Here is a 20,152-nt window from a genome sequence, read left to right on the forward strand (position 1 = left end):
TGTCCTCCATCACTTTAAAATATAGCATTCTATGCAGAATTCAATGGGTTTGATACGTTTTCTGGTCTGTGCCGACTCGCGCATATGATCCGCTCTGTGCTATCATGTCTCTGGACCAGAGCAGACTGTGTGAGCACTGCGGCAGTTTGTGTGACACTAAGGTGAAACCAGACTTCATTCACCCCAATAATCATGTTTACACTGTCTGAATCGTTCCCTATCCCCTAAATAGTGCACTATCTGCCATTCACCATGTAGAAAATAGTGATTGTTTGAACAAGTGACCGATTTTATCCGCAAGTTCAGTGTCTGTTTATAATGTAGGGGGCGGGACACTTTAGATTCTAGAGAGCATTTGATTGGACAGAAAATCTGATGAGAAGCTGAAGTGCAGCATGATGTCATCAAAATTATTGATCCATATTGACAAAAGTGAGAGACTGAGTTTTGGATGCTCATACTTTATGCAAATTTTGTCATTGTTTTGGAGCACACTAGCTTATAGATAAAAGTAACGCTAACATAAAAGCCAAAAAAAACTTACATTTTGATTTCATGGGGACTTTAAAAGCTAATTAACTATTACTCCCAGCAAACACAGAACGTTGGCACAACTTACCCAACCTTCTAATAACGTTTTAACAACATGGGTTGCTATAACTACATTGTGTGGTTAAGGTTGTTACAGCATTGCGCAGTGTAGTTTGAGAACCACTCAAATCGGTGATGGGATGGGAATAATTTCCACGAATGAGTTCTTCAGAAAGAACCGTTTCATATAATGATTCAGTGTTTATTTTTATTTTATTTTATTGAATGTCAGTCACATACAAATAATAAACATGACAATAATCCAACATATAGTGTAAAAATATTAAACAAATATAGACTACAACAAATAGAAAAAAAAGAAGATTCAGTTGTTGTTTGGACCATGACCATAGACTGTAAAACAAGGCCATGACGCAATTACGTGATCCCTATCAGCATACATGATCTAAACATAAAGCATTAAAGGGATAGTTCACTTTGAAATTAAATTTTGGTATGTTTTAGCTTACCTCAAGGGCATCCAAGATGTAGGTGTCTTTTTTTCCGCAGTAGTTTCAATTTTGATATTTTTAGGTCAAACCGTTCTTGTCTGTCAGTCATATAATGCAGGTCTATGGTCACTATTTCAAAGAGCATGCACAGAGTCCAAATTAAAACAATTCCCCATCGTCCAAATTAAACAATTCCCCCATCGTAAGTACACATTGATGGCCTAAGACACGAAACGAGTGGTTTGTGTGAGAAAACGAACAGTATTTTTATCGTTTTTACCTCTTGAACACAGCCACGTCCAAGTGATCTGAGGGCGCGCGCGCATCCTAAACGGTTTGACCTAAAAATATCAAAATTGAAACTACTGCGGAAAAAAAAGACACCTACATCTTGGATGCCCTTGGGGTAAGCTAAAACATACCAAAATTTTATTTCAAAGTGAATTATCCCTTTAAGGGATTTTTAATTAAAAAAAAATTAAAAAAATTAAAAAAAAAGCTTTTCAAGTTTTTAATAAAATATTATTTATTGAAACCACATCTGTTTCGTATGTATGTTGATAACTCAAGGTTTTGTGCATAATCGGATAGGTTTGAAAGAGATTCATTGATTCAGTGAGTTGACTCGAGCATCGCTCTCGTGAACGAATTGTTGAGATTCGTTTAGTGAACTGGTTATTTGAAAGTTCTTTGAGTTCTCGAATCGGGCATCGTTTAAAGAAATGGACAATTATTTCTTGAAATACAGATTATTGCAGCAACAGTTTGAGCAAGAGAAAGAAATTGTTTGAAAGTGTTGCTGCGGTCCAACAGCTGTGAGCTCCCCCTTCACACCCTACTTTCCCAAATAGAAAGCTTCTCACGGCGAGTTCCCTGTAGCCATACAGCCAAATTTGGCTCCCCATTTCAATCCCTTGGGCAGAGGCTGAATCAACTAAAACAACATTCTAATTCCAGTCTGAAGTGGCTTTTTACAGCTCGCGAAATTTCCCAGCTCCGTGTGTCCTGACGGTGTCAGATCTATAAATGGAGATTGCTCAGTGTACACGCTTGTATATTATAAACATCATTTCTCCAAATTAAAACACAGACTCACATGCGGAATTTCTAGTAGGCTATTGCTTCAATACTTCTGTGATGGCTTGACAAGCTTTATCAGCATAAAGCGTCTATAAACTCGATGCCGAGAAGGTTCATGTTGAAGGCAACAAGTTTGGAGATCGTTTTTTGGAGGATAACGGACTTTGCAAACAGCTCTTTCGTTGTTTAAAGGGTTAATCATTTATTTGGCTATCTTTAACAACTATGCAAATAGTCCTTCAAGTGGACAGATGAACTGTGGAACATGTCACAAGTCTCACTTTTCTCCGTTTCTTGTTTAGTATTCTTTTTATTTTATTTGTAAAATAATTTTTATTTAGGCTAATTTATTTTTATTTTATTTTAGTGAACATGATATTGTATCAGTATTAAAAAGTAGGCTACACAAGTAAATATATTTACAGTATATTATATACAATATATATATTTACAAAACCATAAATAGGCCTACCCTAATAAAAAAAATAAAAAAATAAATCAGCTTTTGTAAAATGCATTTATTTCGAGAAATGAGCCCTAAAAGGTTAATACGTTAAGTTATAAGGTGTAATGCGTTTGTATAGTTCACTATTTGTCTCTTTGCTGTAGCCTATAGCCATTTTATCCTGCTGCTTTTGCAATGTATTTCCCTTCATTTGATGAAGTTATCAATCTCAATATTGTACCGCTCTGTTTCCCCACTTTGTGAATTGTGCTTAGCTCCACCTCTTATGGGAGTTTGTCACGAGTGGAAGAACTGAACCTCCTCCTCCTAATACCCCTTCAATTAAGCTTGAGGGAGGACGCAGAAAGGAGAGAAGGGGACAGATAGACGGAGGCGCGTATAGAGCGCTTGGAAAAATAAGGATCAAGCTGATACACTTCATCCGAGGCATGAGATTTGCGTGAGGCAGCATCTTCAGGAGGATTCCGTTCAAGTGCCCCCTTTTGTTCTAAAATAAGTTTATTAAAGAAGTGGATTGTGACATAACGATTACAATGGGCTCCAAGAGGCACCGTTCAAAGATTTCAGCGTCTTCTCACAACCCGAAATGCTCTCCAATGGGACTTTCACTCTTGATTCTTCTACCTTTGTCTGTTGCCTTCAACTTGGATGTGGAGAACCCAGCGGTGTATAACGGACCCAACGGTAGTTACTTCGGGTACTCGGTGGACTTTTATATGACTGGGTCAAGGTAGGTTTCCTTCTTTGATTTCACATATTGCATTTGAAGAGGTTTGGCGTGCATTCAAAGAAAATTACAACTAGACCAAGTTCACTGATCATTGCCCACCATAGAGCTGTTTAATATACGAAATGTATTACCATTTTAATGCTATTAAATAACTTTAAATGCCAAACATCACTATTGATAGGTGTTTTGTCCTCCCTGATATTGCTGCTGTACATCCTGATATTACTGTATGTATGTCATTTTTGACTCATATGCACTTTTATCTTAAAGAATTAGAATGGGAATTAGAAATGATAATGTAGTGACACCTTTGTGTCGTCAGAACAGAGGGTTTTACCACAGTATGAAGTACAATACCATAGTATGAAGGGTTATTGTCATTCAAATCCAAGAAATGTAGCCTACTGTCTTATTTATCAATGTGATGAAAAAGCCTAGGCTTTCAACCAATGGTCTCTGAATGTAGCCTACTCTATGGGTCCATAGAGAAGATATAGTATGTCATAGATGGATATTTTTAACAGTTAATTGATTTATAACTTTCTAACCAATGTTTTTTGATATATTTATTATAGTAATGTTAGCTAATGTCCATAAGAAGAAGAATAAATGAATTTGGTCCCTGGGTTGGCTGAGAGTTTGGGTTGGTGGTCTGGGTCTGTGAAGGTTGAAAACCATTGTCCTAAATTTAACCTACTTCATTCATTGATTCAGTGTGTTTCTCTTACATCATGTACTACAGTCTTCTAGAGCTCAGTGTTAACACTGACCAGTCCAAGGGGCAATGAAACCAGGGGTATCCCCCAACTGTTGTTTACAATCCCAACCCAGTCTGTGCACTGCCATTTAGGCTACATCAAAGCACATTACCACAGTTGGGGAGCGACAGTCCTAAAAGTGTGGTTTAGTGTTTGTGTAGTGCAAGCCTGAAGTGTTTGTGCATGCTTACATGTGAGCGGATGACAACACATGTACCTGTCAGTGGCATCGCTGGTGGTTTTTCCATTTATAGGACGTCACTAGTGGTTATTATGATGAAGTCACAGTAAGGTACCAGCTCTTCTCAAAAGGAATGCAAAGATTGCCCCCCATAATTATCTCTGATTGCACGTGTTATGGTCACTTAAAGTCTTCTGCATAATCTAGCATGAGAATCTCCAACCATTCAAAGATGACCTTTGCTAGATTATGTGGGGGAAAAAGCCAAAAGTTCAGATCTCTGATCTGTAGTCTAGTCATCTGCTATGTGTTCGTTTTAAACTTTTTTTTTTTTTTTTTTTTTTTTTTAAGTCACACCACTCACTTTTAGAGTTTCAAAGACAAATTTAAAGTGATGCTTCATTACTCAGCTAATATCCTGATTAACTGAGTCTGGGTGATATCTTTCATGATAAAGGAATAGTTTTAAAAATTCTGTAATTTACTCATGTTGGCAAAAATATGGATGACTTTATTTCTTCAGTAGAACACAAAATAAGATATTTCGAAGAATGTTTTAACTGTTTTTGCCTATATGATAAAGGCATCCAAAAATAACATTGGGCCCCATTTACTTTTAATATATGGAAAGTACACACACATTTTTCATAATATCTTTTTTTGTTATCCACAGAGGAAATGAAGTCCCATGAGTAAATAACAGATTCATCAGAACTATCCCTTAAGTGCTTACTGATTAGTAATATTACCCTAGAAGTCAGTATGAGGTATAAGGTGCTTTAAATGTACCCCCCAAATACCGGCAGTCTGCCTTCGGCACAGTTTTGAATGGAGAATTTTGTTGAATGGAGCAGCAGTAATCGTAAATATAATCTAGCTGTGATTGAAAGACCATATGATTACCTTCAACCCATAGATATTATCTTGGCATATGAGGTGATAAATCCAAGGGGAAATCACAGAGTATGAGGCATGCCATTCAATCACACTGCTGATCTGTTGGGTTTCCCTGCCCTTTGGCTGCATTACTCTCTTTTCAAGCTGTAGACAGCTGCGCAGCACTGTTCGGACTCGGAGGTATGATTGCAGTAATAATCAACTCACTCATGCCCTGACTAGAACATGCCACAATCAGCCATCTCCATCTGTGTTTGTCTGCTGGACTGTGTCTGGCCGTGCACAGCTGTAGAGGGGCTTTAGTCAGAGTGGGCTCACGCTGGCTCTGGTTTCTCGGGGGCGTTGTTTTCAGGGAGCCCTTTCCTTTCCTCTAACATTGCTCACCTTCTCTAAAGCAGACCCTCCAGCTTTTGTTTTAGCCTGCCATAGGGTGTCTGTCTGGCATAGATGAATTTCAGAAGCAGCGGATGATTTAGAGCATGACGCATGGTTGAATGAGTCAGAGGAGTGTGTGTGCACCTATAAGCGTGTGGGTCTCTGATGATGTAATTCGGCATGGTATTTAAACTCCTCACCCTCTATTCCAGTCTAATACTCTAGACTGTACACCCCCCCCACCCCCACCCCCACCCACTCCTATACGCAGTATATTGGCCTAATTCTTATGAACTGTGAAGTCATGGCAAGAGGAAGCTCTCTCAGCAATGACTTCATCTGAACTTTTCACTCCTGAGATGTCGTTGTGGAGGAGGATGGATGGGCCTCAAAGTGGAGGCTGAGTGAAGGGGTGAAAGAATGCACAATATCAAGAGTTTTCTTCCCAGGCGTTTGATAGAATGTGTATTTCTAAGTTTTCCGGTGCTGTATGTGATAGATGGTTGACTAGTCGGCCATTCTGCCCAATAGCTGTCTATGGGCTATTGAAAATGACTAACTGATCCAGATTTTTTTTTTTTTTTTTTAGCTTAAATTTTTACCAGAGACATTTTTATTTAATTAAAAATAATAAGTGAGTCATATTATTTTATCCAATTTAAAGCACCACTGCTATCAAATGCATCTTTTGTAACAATTTCACCAAATTCACTAATACAAGACAATTAGTCTACAAGACTTCAGATCGTCTATGCAGTAAGAATTATTAAACAGATTGGTGCCAAATATATGGTTTCTACAATCTATTTAGACTAACTATGTTTTTTGGAAACGCAGTCCTGAAGTGCATCCATATTATTGTGTGTTTCAAAAAGTAGTGGTTTGATTAACGTGTATTTTGGTAAAATCATTGTCAAATTGGGGCAAAAAAAAGCTTGTCTACAGCTTTGTCTAAAAAAAAAGAATCTGGTGTCAGGAATAAACTCTCTGTCTTGCATGTTCTCTCTCATTCTCTTGCTCTCTATATCTTCCTTTCTGACAAAACATTCACTCCTCGCTTCGTTCACAGACTCCCTGATAGTCTGGCCTCAAAGGGGCATGTATAGGTCTGAGGAGAATAGCACTCCTTGGCACGCACTAATAGAATTAGCTAGTGTGCAGACCACCACAGAGAACTGCCCGAGGACAGGGTTCACGATCTTGGTGTCAGGGGGCTCTACAGCTATATACATGGAAGAGAAATTTATGGTTCTTGAACGTTGAGAGAAGAACAGCACAAGTCCTATGTTGGGGCCTCCTCCGGTTGGTCTGGTATATAAACCTAATTTGTCCTGAAGAATTGTGACTCTGTTAAAAGTCCCACTTGTTCACTAGATTTGAGCTGAATTGAAATGTCTTCTGGTTGATTATTGCAACGTGTCTCCTTGTATATGTTCTCATCAGAGATCCAACAGTTTCTATGTCAGTGAAGTTAAAACTCTTCTACCACCACAAATGGTGATGTGCACCACATTCCTCAGTCTCTGTATTCTTTACCTTTGGATAAGAAGATGATCCTCTGTACTGTGAAAGGGCAAAGATCAGGGTCTGGATGTAGGGTTGAATGTCAGAAATCTAAATAGCTTTATTTGAAATGTTTATATTGCAGAAACAATAGAAACCGAATACCACCCTCTCTGTTCCTGCTGGGATTTGCGTGGCTCCGGATGATGAGTGTTGTTTTCAGAGAATAATGTGTGACTATGCATAAATTCCTTTTGTGTTTATGATGTTCAAAAATATGTTTTTGGTGTTTGATGATTGTTGGCGAGCGTTTGAAGCTTGTGGTTGAATCCAAGGAGCTGGACTGTCTGCATTAGCAGCCAAAGGCAACAAATTTACAGCCACAATGGCAGGAATATTACTGTAAAAACATAAAAAACTTTCTCACCTGCCTCAGTGTATTTTATTACCCAAAGATTCACAAAGTTGAGGTTTACCAAGTTGCGTTGGCTATCAAAACCACAGGGTTTTCTCTGATAGTGAGGGGGAAAAAGAAAGTAAGTTCTTGAGATAAGTTTTAAAAAAAAATTATAATAATTAAGAATATCCCTAAGTGTAATTCTTGAAAAAAATTCTAAAGTCCTGATTGTATACCATCTTATTTGTGAGATTGCCTTGTCTAATACAACAAATTCGAAACTTTACACTGGTAAGTTTGAACAATATATTTGTCCATCTATTAACCTTTAAATAGCAATCACCTCACAATCTTTTGTTTCTTTTTAATTTTGTTGTAGTAATGTGTTTTATATGTAGCTAGTGTTATGCTGACATTCTTAATATTTGAAACAACCCAATCAATTAATTAAACATCTTGCCTTTGAGGATTTAAGACAAGTTGAAGGTTATCCGAACCTAAAGTTATTTACGATTATTTTAAGAGCATTCCTTTCAAGAATTTGAATTCTTCTGAAATTTAGTCTTAAGAACAAACTTAAGGAGAAAGATAAGAACATTCTTAAAGGATTAGTTCACTTTCAAATGAAAATTAGCCCATGACTCACTCTTCCTAGTTTTATAATGGCAGTGGATTGCAACCAACAGATTAAAGCTTGTGCATCCATCCATCCATCGTAAACAAACTCCAAACGGCTCCGGGGGGTTAATAAGGGCCTTCTGGAGAAAAACAATGAGTTTCTGTAAGAAAAATGGTAATATTTAAAACTTTATAAAGGAAAATAACTAGCTTCTGGCCAAACGAACATTCGGATTCCACTTAAGTGTAAAGCGTAACTTATGCGAGTAATGCAACATATTTCTGATATTTACGCTACGCCATGACGCACTACGCTACTTCTAATGTCATAAATTTCATAAGTTGCGCATTAGGGGGAAGTAGACTGCGTATGACCGTTTGGCCGGAACTAGCTAGAATTTTACTTTGTAACGTGTTAAATATGAATATTTTTCTTACACAAACTCGTAATTTTGCTTAAGAAGGCCTTTATTAACCCACATAAGCTGTTTGGAGTTCGTTTCAATGGATGGATGCATGTTTTTGAGCTTCAGTCTGTTGGTTGCAATCCACTGCCATTATAAAACTTGGAAGAGCCAGGATATTTTTGTTATATAACTCCGATTGTAGTCATCTGAAAGAAGAAAGTCATATAGGATGGCTTGAGGGTGAGTAAATCATGGGCTAATCTACATTTTAAAGTGAACTAATCCTTTAAGTAGTATTTTGGGTAATACACTTATCTTTGTGTTAAAAAATTAGAAAGTAATTAAAGTTAAGAAGAATCTTGTTCTTAAGAATGTTTCATGAATCTGTCCCTGGTCTTGTATAGAACAGCATATTGGAATTGCAAGATGGTTTGGCCGTGATATAGAGTACAGTAGGTCGTCCTCAGCTGTGGTCATCATTCTCACAAAGTTTACCCTCTCTAAGAAGGTCATTGATAGATCAATATTTACCTCAGACCTTGAGCTCAGTTTGCCTTTGCTAAATACAGAGGACCCACTTTAGCTAAACCAGGGTTTCGTCTGCTGTTTATCATTTCTACTCTTCCTCCTTGGATTAGGCTGTCTGTTGTCCATAGTCTTGCATCCAGCTGGATATGGGTGTGTGTACATTGGCTGCCAAGCTATTCTTCACCCAGGTTCTCCCTACGACGACTAGTGTTTTCCATGGAGTCGGTACAATAGAGGTCTTTGTGCATTGGTTGAAAGGTTTGCTGTTTTCAGTAGCAAAACTTTTCCATGTGACTTAAATCTCTATTTATTTATTCATGTTTTGGGCTCGTTTGCTTCATGATAAAGCCTTGTTTAGCTCTTTTGGCTTCATGACATTTGGCTCCGATGGTGGTGTCAATCAGATTGGCCTGTTGTAAAATTATAGTCCTTTATTTTGCAGGTTAATGGGTGCAACCTTAGCTGATTGGGACTGTGGGTTAGGTTGTCTTTACCATTGACAAGTTGTCTGCTTTTTATGACCTCATGGGACCTGGCAGGCCCGTATAATAGGCTCTTGTGTGCAATGGTGTACATGTGCTCTGGTGGAAAAACAGGCATGTGTTCGATCACGGTAGAACAAATGCCCCAGTCAACTTTGCAGACATTTAGCCATTGGGCTCCACAATTGCCTTGGGTTACCGCCTGGAGTACTGCAGATCTCCATTGTTCTTGATGAACATTTTGGGTAGATCATTATCATCTTGATCTGTTCTGTTCTGGTTTACCAGGCCCCTGCTGGGCTGGCAACGACAATGAATGTCCAATCATCCGGCATTTAGATGGCCTGTTTATTGCCTGCAGGATTACAAACAAAGGACGTGAGGCATAGCATGCAAAGGTGAGCGATTGATGCTAATTGTTTGGACCTGATGATGGCCCCTTTTACTCTTTTCAAGTGTGAAGATGGGACTCCATGCTGAGAAAGCTCCCTCGGAGGTGTCGATGGCCAACAGTTGCAACTCGCTATGGGATGTTTTTTGGTCTGTGTGAATGTGTGAATTATAGCTCTTTGGGGGCTGGGGTTACAATTTGGTATCAAGAGATTTAAGAGGTAAAACCACACTCTGTGTTTATGTAAATGTCATGGGGTGCTTTAAATGTTGTCGTGTCACATACAAAATGTGGTGTGCCGTTGAATGACAAGGCTTGTGCTTTCTTAGATTCATTTTACAGACTGATTTCTCCTAAAAGAGGTGTAGTTTGTTCTTTAAAATGAGAACTTTTGTCCATTGTTAATGTGGGGACATCAAATCCCTGCTTAGAATCTGCTTAATGCCTGCATCCGAAGTCACATACATCCATATTAAATAGTAGGTGAAAAATATTGTAAAAAAAAAAGAAAAAGAGTAGTATGTCTGAATTTACAGTATTCATAAAACAGTAGACGAAAAAAGTACCTGGATGACCTACCTGGATTTCGCCAAGATTCTGAACTGTGTATCCAATGGATACTTTACAATCCTATAGGGGATTTGTGAATGGTAGTGAAGCGACTCAACTGACGATGTAGATCACGTGACAATGATAACATGGTGAATGTAGTACGTCCAGATAACTTTCTGGTTTCATAGCTAGTACATTAAGTAGCATAGCAGGTAGGGCTGGTAGGGGGATTTTTTTTTTTTCAATTAATTTGAATTGAATGTTTTGCCATGATTTTATTATGTTTTAATAATTGAGAAATCACGTTTTTAATAATTTTTTTTTTAGCAAATGTACATTACAATTAGACATGTTGACAATTCAGCAATGATAACAGTTAAGACAAGAAAATGATCCGACCATATGATGCGTTGAAAAAACCCAGACACAGGCAGTGGAATAAAAAAAAAAATAGCAAAGTTATTAGACGTGACTTTAATTTATTTTAACTTGAGCACCACGTTTTTAGAATGCCGTTTCATGGGGAGACGGTGCAAAAGACGCGAGACATGAGTGCAACAGCCAAACACGTCTGCCAAACATAAAAACAATAGGAAAAATAGCACAATGGAATACAAAAACCTGTAAAGAACTAGGCCTACTACTGTATGTTTGATATTTCATGTTTGCATGATGGTGACAGGCTGAAAGGTGCTGTTATTTTCTGTTTTTACAAAGCATTTGCTTTTAATAATAGCCTCTTACTGGTGATATTTATTGCTAATACTATTTGGATAAAAAATATAGGTATGTATAGGATATGTTTAAGATAAGTTTGTACAATATTTGCCTTCATATTTCATGCATATTTTCTGCAAAGATATTTAACAAAATTTAACAAAGTTGTTTGTTTTACATTGTGTAAATGTCGATCACTTCAGGTGTGGTGCACTTGGAATATCATTTTTTAAAAGATAATGTTACTTGAATCATATTGTTATGTTTTTAAGTTGACTAGTTAAACATCGGAAATCGAAATCGTGATTCGGTCAATCAATCTGAAAATCTTTATTTTTTTGCCATATCGCCCAGGCCTAATAGCAGGTAATGCAGAGCTGGGTCTTTGCGAGTCAAGCCAAGTGCTCTATATCTGGCTGTAATCTCAGCACCTGGTATATTATGTTAATTTAAACCATATCCTTTGAGAGGAAATGTTTTTGTGATGACATTTAAAATCTGCCTGTGTAAAACGGGGTGGGGTGTTTATCAGATCAACAGTCGAGGGCATGTGTGCAGATTTAACGGTTATTCCAGACCAGCACGACACTTCAGCAGACTTTGCACGAGTGCACTTTTTTACAAGGCCGTGATGTTTTACTGTTGGAACTGTAGATGGTTGTCGCATCTTGAATGCATTTTGCAAAAATTTCAAACAGTTTGACTGTGAATGAATCAGTTAATTGTTGTAATTTACATCAACAGTCTGAGTGTGTTTCATTTTCTTGCATTATATCATGTGAGCCGGTTTCATTTTTGTATTAATATAAGATTTAGTGACCGCTTTCTGTTGTCTTCCTCCATTACTATGCAGTTCTCCTCAGGGCTCTTGGCGCGGCAGCTGTGTGAGTGAGCTGTCGTCCCTCAGTGCCAGCTGACCCAGCGGTCACTGCTTTGCTCATCATCTTTGGGCCACAGCTCCCAGACAGCAGAATAGAGCACGTGCAGATCAGGTCTACCGAGCAGACGAGGGGCCGCAGACAGAGCTTCTTCGGCCCACTTTTATCCGTCTCATTATTAGCTGCTTCCATCGCAACCGCTTAGCTGCTTAACGATCCAGAGACAGGCTGGCATCCCAGTTAAAGCTCGCTGGCGTCGCACAAAGAGCAAAAGACCCAAAACCGAACCGTCCGGGCCTTGAATTTCACTTTGGCTTTTCTTTGATTTTGAGAATGTTAGTTCATTGAGATCATTGAGATGCAAGAGTTGCAACAGTGAATGCTTTGTTTTGGATCCATTCCACATCTTCTGGGAGGACGTGGCATGCTATCACTGTAACCGTTTTTTGCTAATAACAACATGCCTCTGAATAGCCGGATAATTGTTCGACTTTGTTTGCATAGATTTTTAGAAATGTTTCTAAGGCCACAAACTGCAATCAGTTAATATACATCTGTTTGGCACGGGAAAAGTGGGATAATCACAAATAAAGTTACTTACAGAAGTGAATGATGGTAATGAATTGTTCTTGGCGCACACTTTGAGTTGCAGTTAGCTTGATTTATTTTGTTGTTTTTGTTGTACAATCTTTTTTTAAGCTTTCTTAAAGGTATAGCAGAGGATGTTTTACTTCCTGGTGGGTAACCTATACTATTGGTCCTCCTAATTGTCAATCATTCTGGTGAATCAATCAAACTTTTCAAAAAGTGGAGAGGGCGGGTCTTATCTAAAATTTGGAAAGATCCTCCGCTATACCTTTAAGCTCACCAAGGCTGCGTTTATTTGAATGAAATTCAGCAAAAATAGTAATATTGTGAAATATTATTACATTTAAAGTATATTTAATATGTATACATTTTTATTTATGTCTGTGATGACAAAGATGAATTTTCAGCATCATCACTCCAGTCTTCAGTGTCACATGATCCTTCAGAAATCAATCTAATATGCTGATTTGTTAATCAAGACACATTTCTTATTATTGTCAGTGTTGAAAACATCAATATTTTTTGATGTTTTGATGATAAGAAAGTTCAAAAGAACATCATTTATTTTAAATGCATGTTTTATATATAAAAGGTGTTACTGTTACTTTTGATAAATTCAATACATCATTGCGGAATAGAAGTATTAATCTTAAAGTATTAAAAAATCTTACTGACCCCAAACTTTTTGCAACTGTAGACATGTAACTTCTAATGTTGTATATAAAGTTTCCCAGAAAATTCCCTGTTTCTGGATTTTTTGTGTGCTTTTAACACATGCAGATTTCTGTGCCATTCATAATGGAGGCAGATGGCGGATTTGTGTGTTTTGTCTGATTGTGAATTTCTTGCACCTTCATTAGCAACCATTGTGGTTTCTTGGCAAGCTCAAGCTTTTATACCAGCGTTCAAGTGACATAAGTTAAACAGCTGGATGATAATGAAGTGTGAAATGGCTGGGAGAATGTTTTAAGCAGAAGATGTTGGAAATTAAGGCATTTGCCATCTAATGGCCTCTAACCATACGTGCCATTAGTTTTGCGCTATCAGCGTCTTTCACCCAGTATTTTCTTGCCACAACTTAAGTAGATGACATGTGGCACACCAATTTATTTTTATAGCTTTAATTCTGGTCTGATTACCAAACCTCAAAAGTGATGGGTTAAATGTTAAGACGTACTTTGCCTCAGTGGTGACTATCTAGCAAGCTTAGCATTTTAGTGGTAACACATTCAAGCCTGATTTTCAGACTAACTCAATTAGCTTAATTAGAGCCACACTGAGAATGGAGTTTGCATCTTGGTTAGAGTCAGCGGTTGTCTGTTTTTGAGATACCACAAAGATTGTTAATGTTGTTTTTACTCTTAAAAATCAATGTAAAATCAAACTAACTCTATTTACTGCATATTCCTTGCATCGAGTGAATGATTCTTTGGTGTTTCGCTTCTGAAATGCCTTTCAAAAAATCTATTTTGAATGTTTCAAAGTGTTTTTTTTTATGTATATAAAAGTGAAATGGGCCCAAAACAAAACCAAGCCCTATTTTTGTCATTGATGAACAGAAACAAAACGGAGACGAATTTCGAAATATAGTCTTTTGTGTTCCGCAGAAGAAGGCAAGCCATACAGGTTTGCAATGTCATGAGTGTGAGTAAATGGTGACCGAATTGGTTCAGTTTTGGCTGAAATATCCCTTTAAGACAACAGCCTCCAAAGACAATAACCTGACCTACGAAATAATTCTGATCACCAACTACTTACAGATGCTAATAACAGTTAAAGCCAAATTTGTTCTCCATATAACTGCATTGAAACAACATTCTGTTGTTCTCTTACAAGGCCAGATTGTTTTAATTAAAGTGAGCTTCACTTTGGCAATCCCTCTGCTGGAAGGCCTCCTGAAGTCTTTCTCATTTTATGTGGAGCCGTTACAAAAAGCTAGCATCTTAGCCAAGAGCAATCTGGCTCTTATCATTATGCTAATGTTAACCCAACGTTTAAGCATTCAGTGCATGGAGAAAAGAAGGACGTTTAGGAGAGATGAGATCCCCCCCATAAGATAAACCCCCATTACATGCTAATTGTTTCTTATTTACAGTTCTTTCAGATCATTATCAAAATGGCACGGTTTAGGCTACATTAGCTAGAGTGTTAGGCACAGTTATTTCCACTTGTTGATGAAAGCAATTTTGTGTTTCTAAAATTCCTTTTATGTGTTTGATGGTGAGTTTTGTATATTATAATTTTACATCAATTTAAGTGGCACATTTGACTGTATATTTATGTCTTAATGTACCGAACATAATGTGTGCCATGTAATTAGCTTTTTGTTTTGCAAGTGAAGGCGGTTACTTGTTTATGCTTAAACGGTAACCTTGTTTCTAGTTTTCTTTTTTAAAGAATGAATATGTAAAACATTAACTTGCACTGGTTTTGCATTGCTTGGAAACTACCAATGGCATTCATAATAAAACTCAACTATAGTGAGACTGAATTTGTGTAATTTATCATAACAAAAGTGGAACGTTTGTAGCTTTACTGTAACTGTACACTTGTGAGCAGTCAGCCAAAGCGGTAGTGTAAGTGTACAGCATTCCAGGAACTCGAGGAAAAGAGTGAAAGTGCTTGGGAAATTTAGTGAATTTGCAGCTGTTAGACGCACTTCACATGCATCATAGCAACATAACATTTCATCAGACTAGTGCACTTGAGTTCATTCATAGTGTCCTTGGGTTCAAATGAGGTGGTGGACCAGCCTGTTCTGTTCACATTTTAGTTTTAGACATCCCTAAGGTATTAGCGATGATATCTAGAGTAGGAATATTGCAAGATGTACCATTTAATTCTAAATTCCCTGGAGAAAGCCATTGTGGGAATCTGGGATTGACATTACACCTCAGCTAGTGCTCTGTAACACCTCTGGGACTCTCCCTCTGTCCATACACACATATGGCGGAAAAACTGGATACTCTCTCCAAGCCGGAAGAGGTCTTTGTTTTGGTTTCCCCTTTATAAAAACAAATGGAACGTCTGCTTTTTTTATGTGTGTGTTTTTGCTCCACTTGTAGTGGCCTTGAAACAAACAGACCCTAACAAACATTTCCACATTTAATGTCCTGCCTATTTATCCGTCAGTCAATTGTTCAGGCCTTTTCCTTTTTGTCTGGTGTTCCTCTCAGTGCAGAATTTGGAAACTGTCCATGACTCCAAAGGCAAAGCAAAAACAGCAAAAATAAAAAGTGATTATATAGACCTTTTAATTTTATATTTACAGTTTTCATTTTTTTTTTTTTGTAAATGTGTTATTTTCTTAGTAATGCTTGTCCTTTTTATTATTATTATTATTATTATTATTTTATTTTTAAAATTATTAGTTTTAGTTGTGCTTTTTTGTAGTTTAACTTAAATCTATTTATTTCAAATACTTAGCAAGTTTTTTTTTTACAGTTAATTTTTTTTCCATTTAATATTTCAATATAAATTTATTTCCAGCTTTCAATTAATGACAATGATTTTTAAGAGCTACAAAACATCATATATTTCCATAGTACAGGATGGCCACGAAGCTATAGACCTTGATGATGATGTACTCAACTTTGTTCAACTCTTTGACTCCAGACACATTGTTTTTTTGGAAATAACAGCTGAGAAAATCCAGCCCTCTCATTTAGGATGCGGTCAACTGTCTGTCTTCTGTTTGCTCTGCTGTTTTTGACCTAAATGGTCATCTGGTCCTACCTATATGACTCTATCTCGACAGTCCATCTAAAGTGGGCTTGAGTCTCCATGGCTGACCGGAGGGTTTTCTGAATACAGCCTTTGTAAGGAAGTCCTCTGTTCCGCGTCACTGAGACCGGCCCAGGGGGCAGGAAAGGGTGTTCTCTTCCTGTACCTTAACCCCCCCTGGAGATGCCCTCACTGCCCTCTCACAAACACCTCCACCACACCCCCATCCCCCATCTCTCAATGGACCGGCCTTAATGACAGGAAAGATGATAGTAAGTTTACAGACAATGAGGTCATGGCGGCACTGCACCAATCCATGCCGGCTCTTGGAAAATTAGACACAGATTAGAAGAGCAGGGACTGTGGGAGTGGCTGTCTAACTGTTGGGTACTTTTCAGAGAGCTTGTTTCAAATGTCAAATCTCAAGATGCCATGTGTTATTACCTTTCTAAATGATCATTCTTACAGTTTTCACCCAGTAGATATAAGAATGGGTGGAAAAAATCCCATAGATTTACACTACCGTTCAAAAGACTGCTCACCAAGACTGCATTTATTTGATCAAAAATACAGTAAAAACAGTGAAATTGTTGAGTGTTTAAAATGAGTGTTTTCTGTTTGAATATATTTCAAATGTAATTTATTCCTGTGACGGCAAAGCTGAATTTTATGCATCATTACTCCAGTCTTCAATGTCACATGATCCTTCAGCTCAAGATTTCGAAAACAGTTGTGTGCTGCTTAATATTTTTGTGGAAACGTGATAATTTTCTTTAAAGAGACCTTTCAAAAGAACAGCATTCTTTTAAAATTTTAAACATTATACATTTCTTTAACATAACTTTTGATGAATTTGATGCATCCTTGCAATAAAAGTTTTTATTGACCCCAAACTTTTCAATGGTAGTGTACATAAAAGGAGGGAATTTAGCCATATTTAGAGACCGGAATATCATACAGACATACAACCGCCTTGCAACCACATAGCAACCTGCTAAAGACCAATCAGAACACCTTAGAAACCACATAGCGATGTCCTGGCGCTCACATTTTCTTCAGAGAATGTAAAAATGCAGTTTTAAACAGCTGTTCCGCCTCCTTTCTCTCGTCCTTTCCAACTACAATTGTTTATTCTCTCTGTTTAGAAGTTTTAGTTTGTGAAGTTTTAACATGTACATTAATTAGAGAACATGCTTTTAGATGTGTGGCTGTTTGTCTCTATGGGTTCAGATATTTGCAGCTCATGTGTTTATAATAACCCTGGGGGAAAAACAGCTGTAGGAGCAGAGCTAACTCGACTTTAGCAGGCTTGGCTCTTGTTTTCTCATTGACTTGTTACCCAGTGGGATTGGTGTGTGTGGTTGTGTGTTGGTGGTCACATGTCGCCAAACAAGTTATTAACCATTGCACATGGCCACACTGTTACATAATTTCTCTCTGTATGGTAGGAGACAGTCCATTTCCTCAAAGATTATATTTTAATTTTAAAAGGATAGTTCACCCAAAAATGAAAGTTCTACCATTTGCCAAACCTGTATGAATTTCTTTCTTCTGCTGAATACAAAAGAAGATATTCTGAAGAATGTCAGTAACCAAACAGTTGATGGACCCCATTGACTTCCATAGTATTTCTTTCCATACCCATCAACTGTTTGGTTACCGACATTCTTCAGAATATCTTCTTTTGTATTCAGCAGAAGAAAGAAATTCATACAGGTTTGGAACAACTTGAGTGAGTAAATTATGACAGAATTTTCATTTTTGGGTGAACTATCCCTTAAATAAAATCTGAAAATGTGAGTAATATCAAGCTTTTTTTAATTCTAGGCAAACTAAGCTAACTAAAAGTCATAATTCTACGAATATAACTAAATTTTAATAATGTATAATATTGTAACTTCTCCAATAACAAGCAAATTTTCATAGCGATGTAGCATAACATGTTTTCAATGAATTCTGTTTGGTTCAGTTTAGATCTTCAATTTTGACTGTAGCTTAAACAAGCCACTGTTATAAAATGGCTTCTCAACACTGATGTTTTTATCTTTCTTCTTTAACATAGAAGGATTGTTTCTTTACAGCTCTAATGTTTGAATCCAAAACCTTTTGACAAATTGTCCCATAGACTTTTTGTGAATTGGGACACTGTTGTACTTCCTACTCTTATAAATATTCATCAGTCTTATTAGTATGCTAACATCTTCCTTCATCTTTTTTTCCTCCTTGAACAGTGTGAGTATTATAGTTGGAGCACCCAAAGCCAACACCAGTCAGCCCAACATCAGAGAAGGAGGATCAGTCTTCTACTGTCCATGGAGCCTCGGCCAATCACAATGCAGCAGCATAGAGTTCGATAGACAGGGTAAGTCTTACTAACCAGTTGCTGTGCTCCATTTAAACAATGAAACCTTTTAAACACCAATATTGCACATGTGATGTGGGTTCACTAAAAGATGTATTGAGACTAAATTAGATGCACCAAATTGAATTTTTTGTGAAATTTGTCAAAATATTGGTGCATCACTAGAATACATACTATGGTTTTGTTCCTCAAATCAAGTTTTTCAAGCTTGCGCAGCTAAATTAGTGCACAATGTGCCCTGCTAATGGTTTACCAGAACTTAAAGTGGATCCAGTATTTTGACTTAAGTTTCTACATCCTCTCCAAAACAATCCCTGTGTTGATTGATATCTTCTCATTCCATTATGTGGCTTCACCTAAAGCTATCAACTTTTTGGGTGCACAGCTCTCTGCCTTTCTTTGTGTAGACTTTGCTCTGAGAGGGTGATGGAAGAGGAAGAGAAAGCAGACAAGTGCTCAAGCAGACTTCCTGATGTATATGCAGGCTCAGATTTTCTTAAAATGTTTGATTTTTCTCAACATGGAAGGCTAAACACTCAACACTAAATGGGTAAATAGAGATGGTTTTATGTCATTTGTTTCTGGAAGTCATATATTCACATCTAGAGCAAAAATATATCTGGAATGGTGTCACGTGACTGAAAAAATCTGATGTTATTGGTCCAAAAAAAAAAAAAAAAAACTACCTACAGGAAGAAAAAAATGTCACAGGAAGAATTTAAAATTGTAAATATTCGATCTTGATATGAACTGTCTGTTTTGTGGCTGTCTTGTTAGTGCCTGCATGTTGACATTGCTCGCATTGTTGGTCGTTGAGCTACTCACCATGCCAGAATAATTTATGTTGTGGCGGTGACGTAAAACATAAAAAATGCTTTTTATTAGGGTTCAGATTTCTGTGCACTGTAGCAACCAGGAAAAAGAATAAGCAGAGACCACAACAAACACTCAATTCACAAACATATCAATTGTGAATTGTCTCTTGCTTGAATCAGACAGAGTTTTAATAGCTGATCCAAGTCGCTGAGTATGTAGAACACATGTCAAGGGACAATGAAATGTTCACAATCTCAGTGAGAGACTCTTGGCTTCCTTCCTGCGGAATCAGTCTCCTCTGAACATCCAAGCTGTGATTTACTGCATATTACTCAAACAAAGGGAGAAATGTTCCAGCAAAAACTTTTTACAAATTCATTTTTATAATTATTTTTCTCTCATGATGCACTGCATATGCCAGCGACGTCATCATATAGCAGATTTTGCTATGTAGGGCTGCAAGCATGCTGTGTGCTTATGAGTCACGTAAAACGTCATGCTCTTCTTTTTATTACGTTTGACTTTAATTAAAACATAATTTTGTTTTGGTTTAACTCAATAGCCTTAGCAGAAGAGCATAATTGAGTTACGCTAATACCCTGTGACGTGTGATGCATGGCAGGGGCTGGTTTAGCCCTAGAGGTTAATGCTTATCCAATG

The 20,152-nt window shown here is 37.4% G+C and overlaps 1 protein-coding gene across 1 annotated transcript in view; it reads left to right on the forward strand.

Annotated features, from left to right (window-relative positions):
- Positions 1-2,920: 2,920 nt before the first annotated feature.
- itga5 (integrin, alpha 5 (fibronectin receptor, alpha polypeptide)) overlaps positions 2,921-20,152 on the forward strand; it is a 52,152-nt gene continuing 34,920 nt past the window's right edge. Inside the window, exons 1-2 of the mRNA XM_082146177.1 lie at positions 2,921-3,319; positions 18,546-18,676. Of these exons, the coding sequence (XP_082002303.1) occupies positions 3,123-3,319; positions 18,546-18,676 (328 nt within the window). The 5' untranslated portion in view covers positions 2,921-3,122. The remainder of the gene's footprint in view (positions 3,320-18,545; positions 18,677-20,152) is intronic.

The sequence above is a fragment of the Leuciscus leuciscus genome (assembly GCF_965113295.1).
Source record: "Leuciscus leuciscus genome assembly, chromosome: 18".
In the NCBI taxonomy this organism is placed as follows: domain Eukaryota; kingdom Metazoa; phylum Chordata; class Actinopteri; order Cypriniformes; family Leuciscidae; genus Leuciscus; species Leuciscus leuciscus.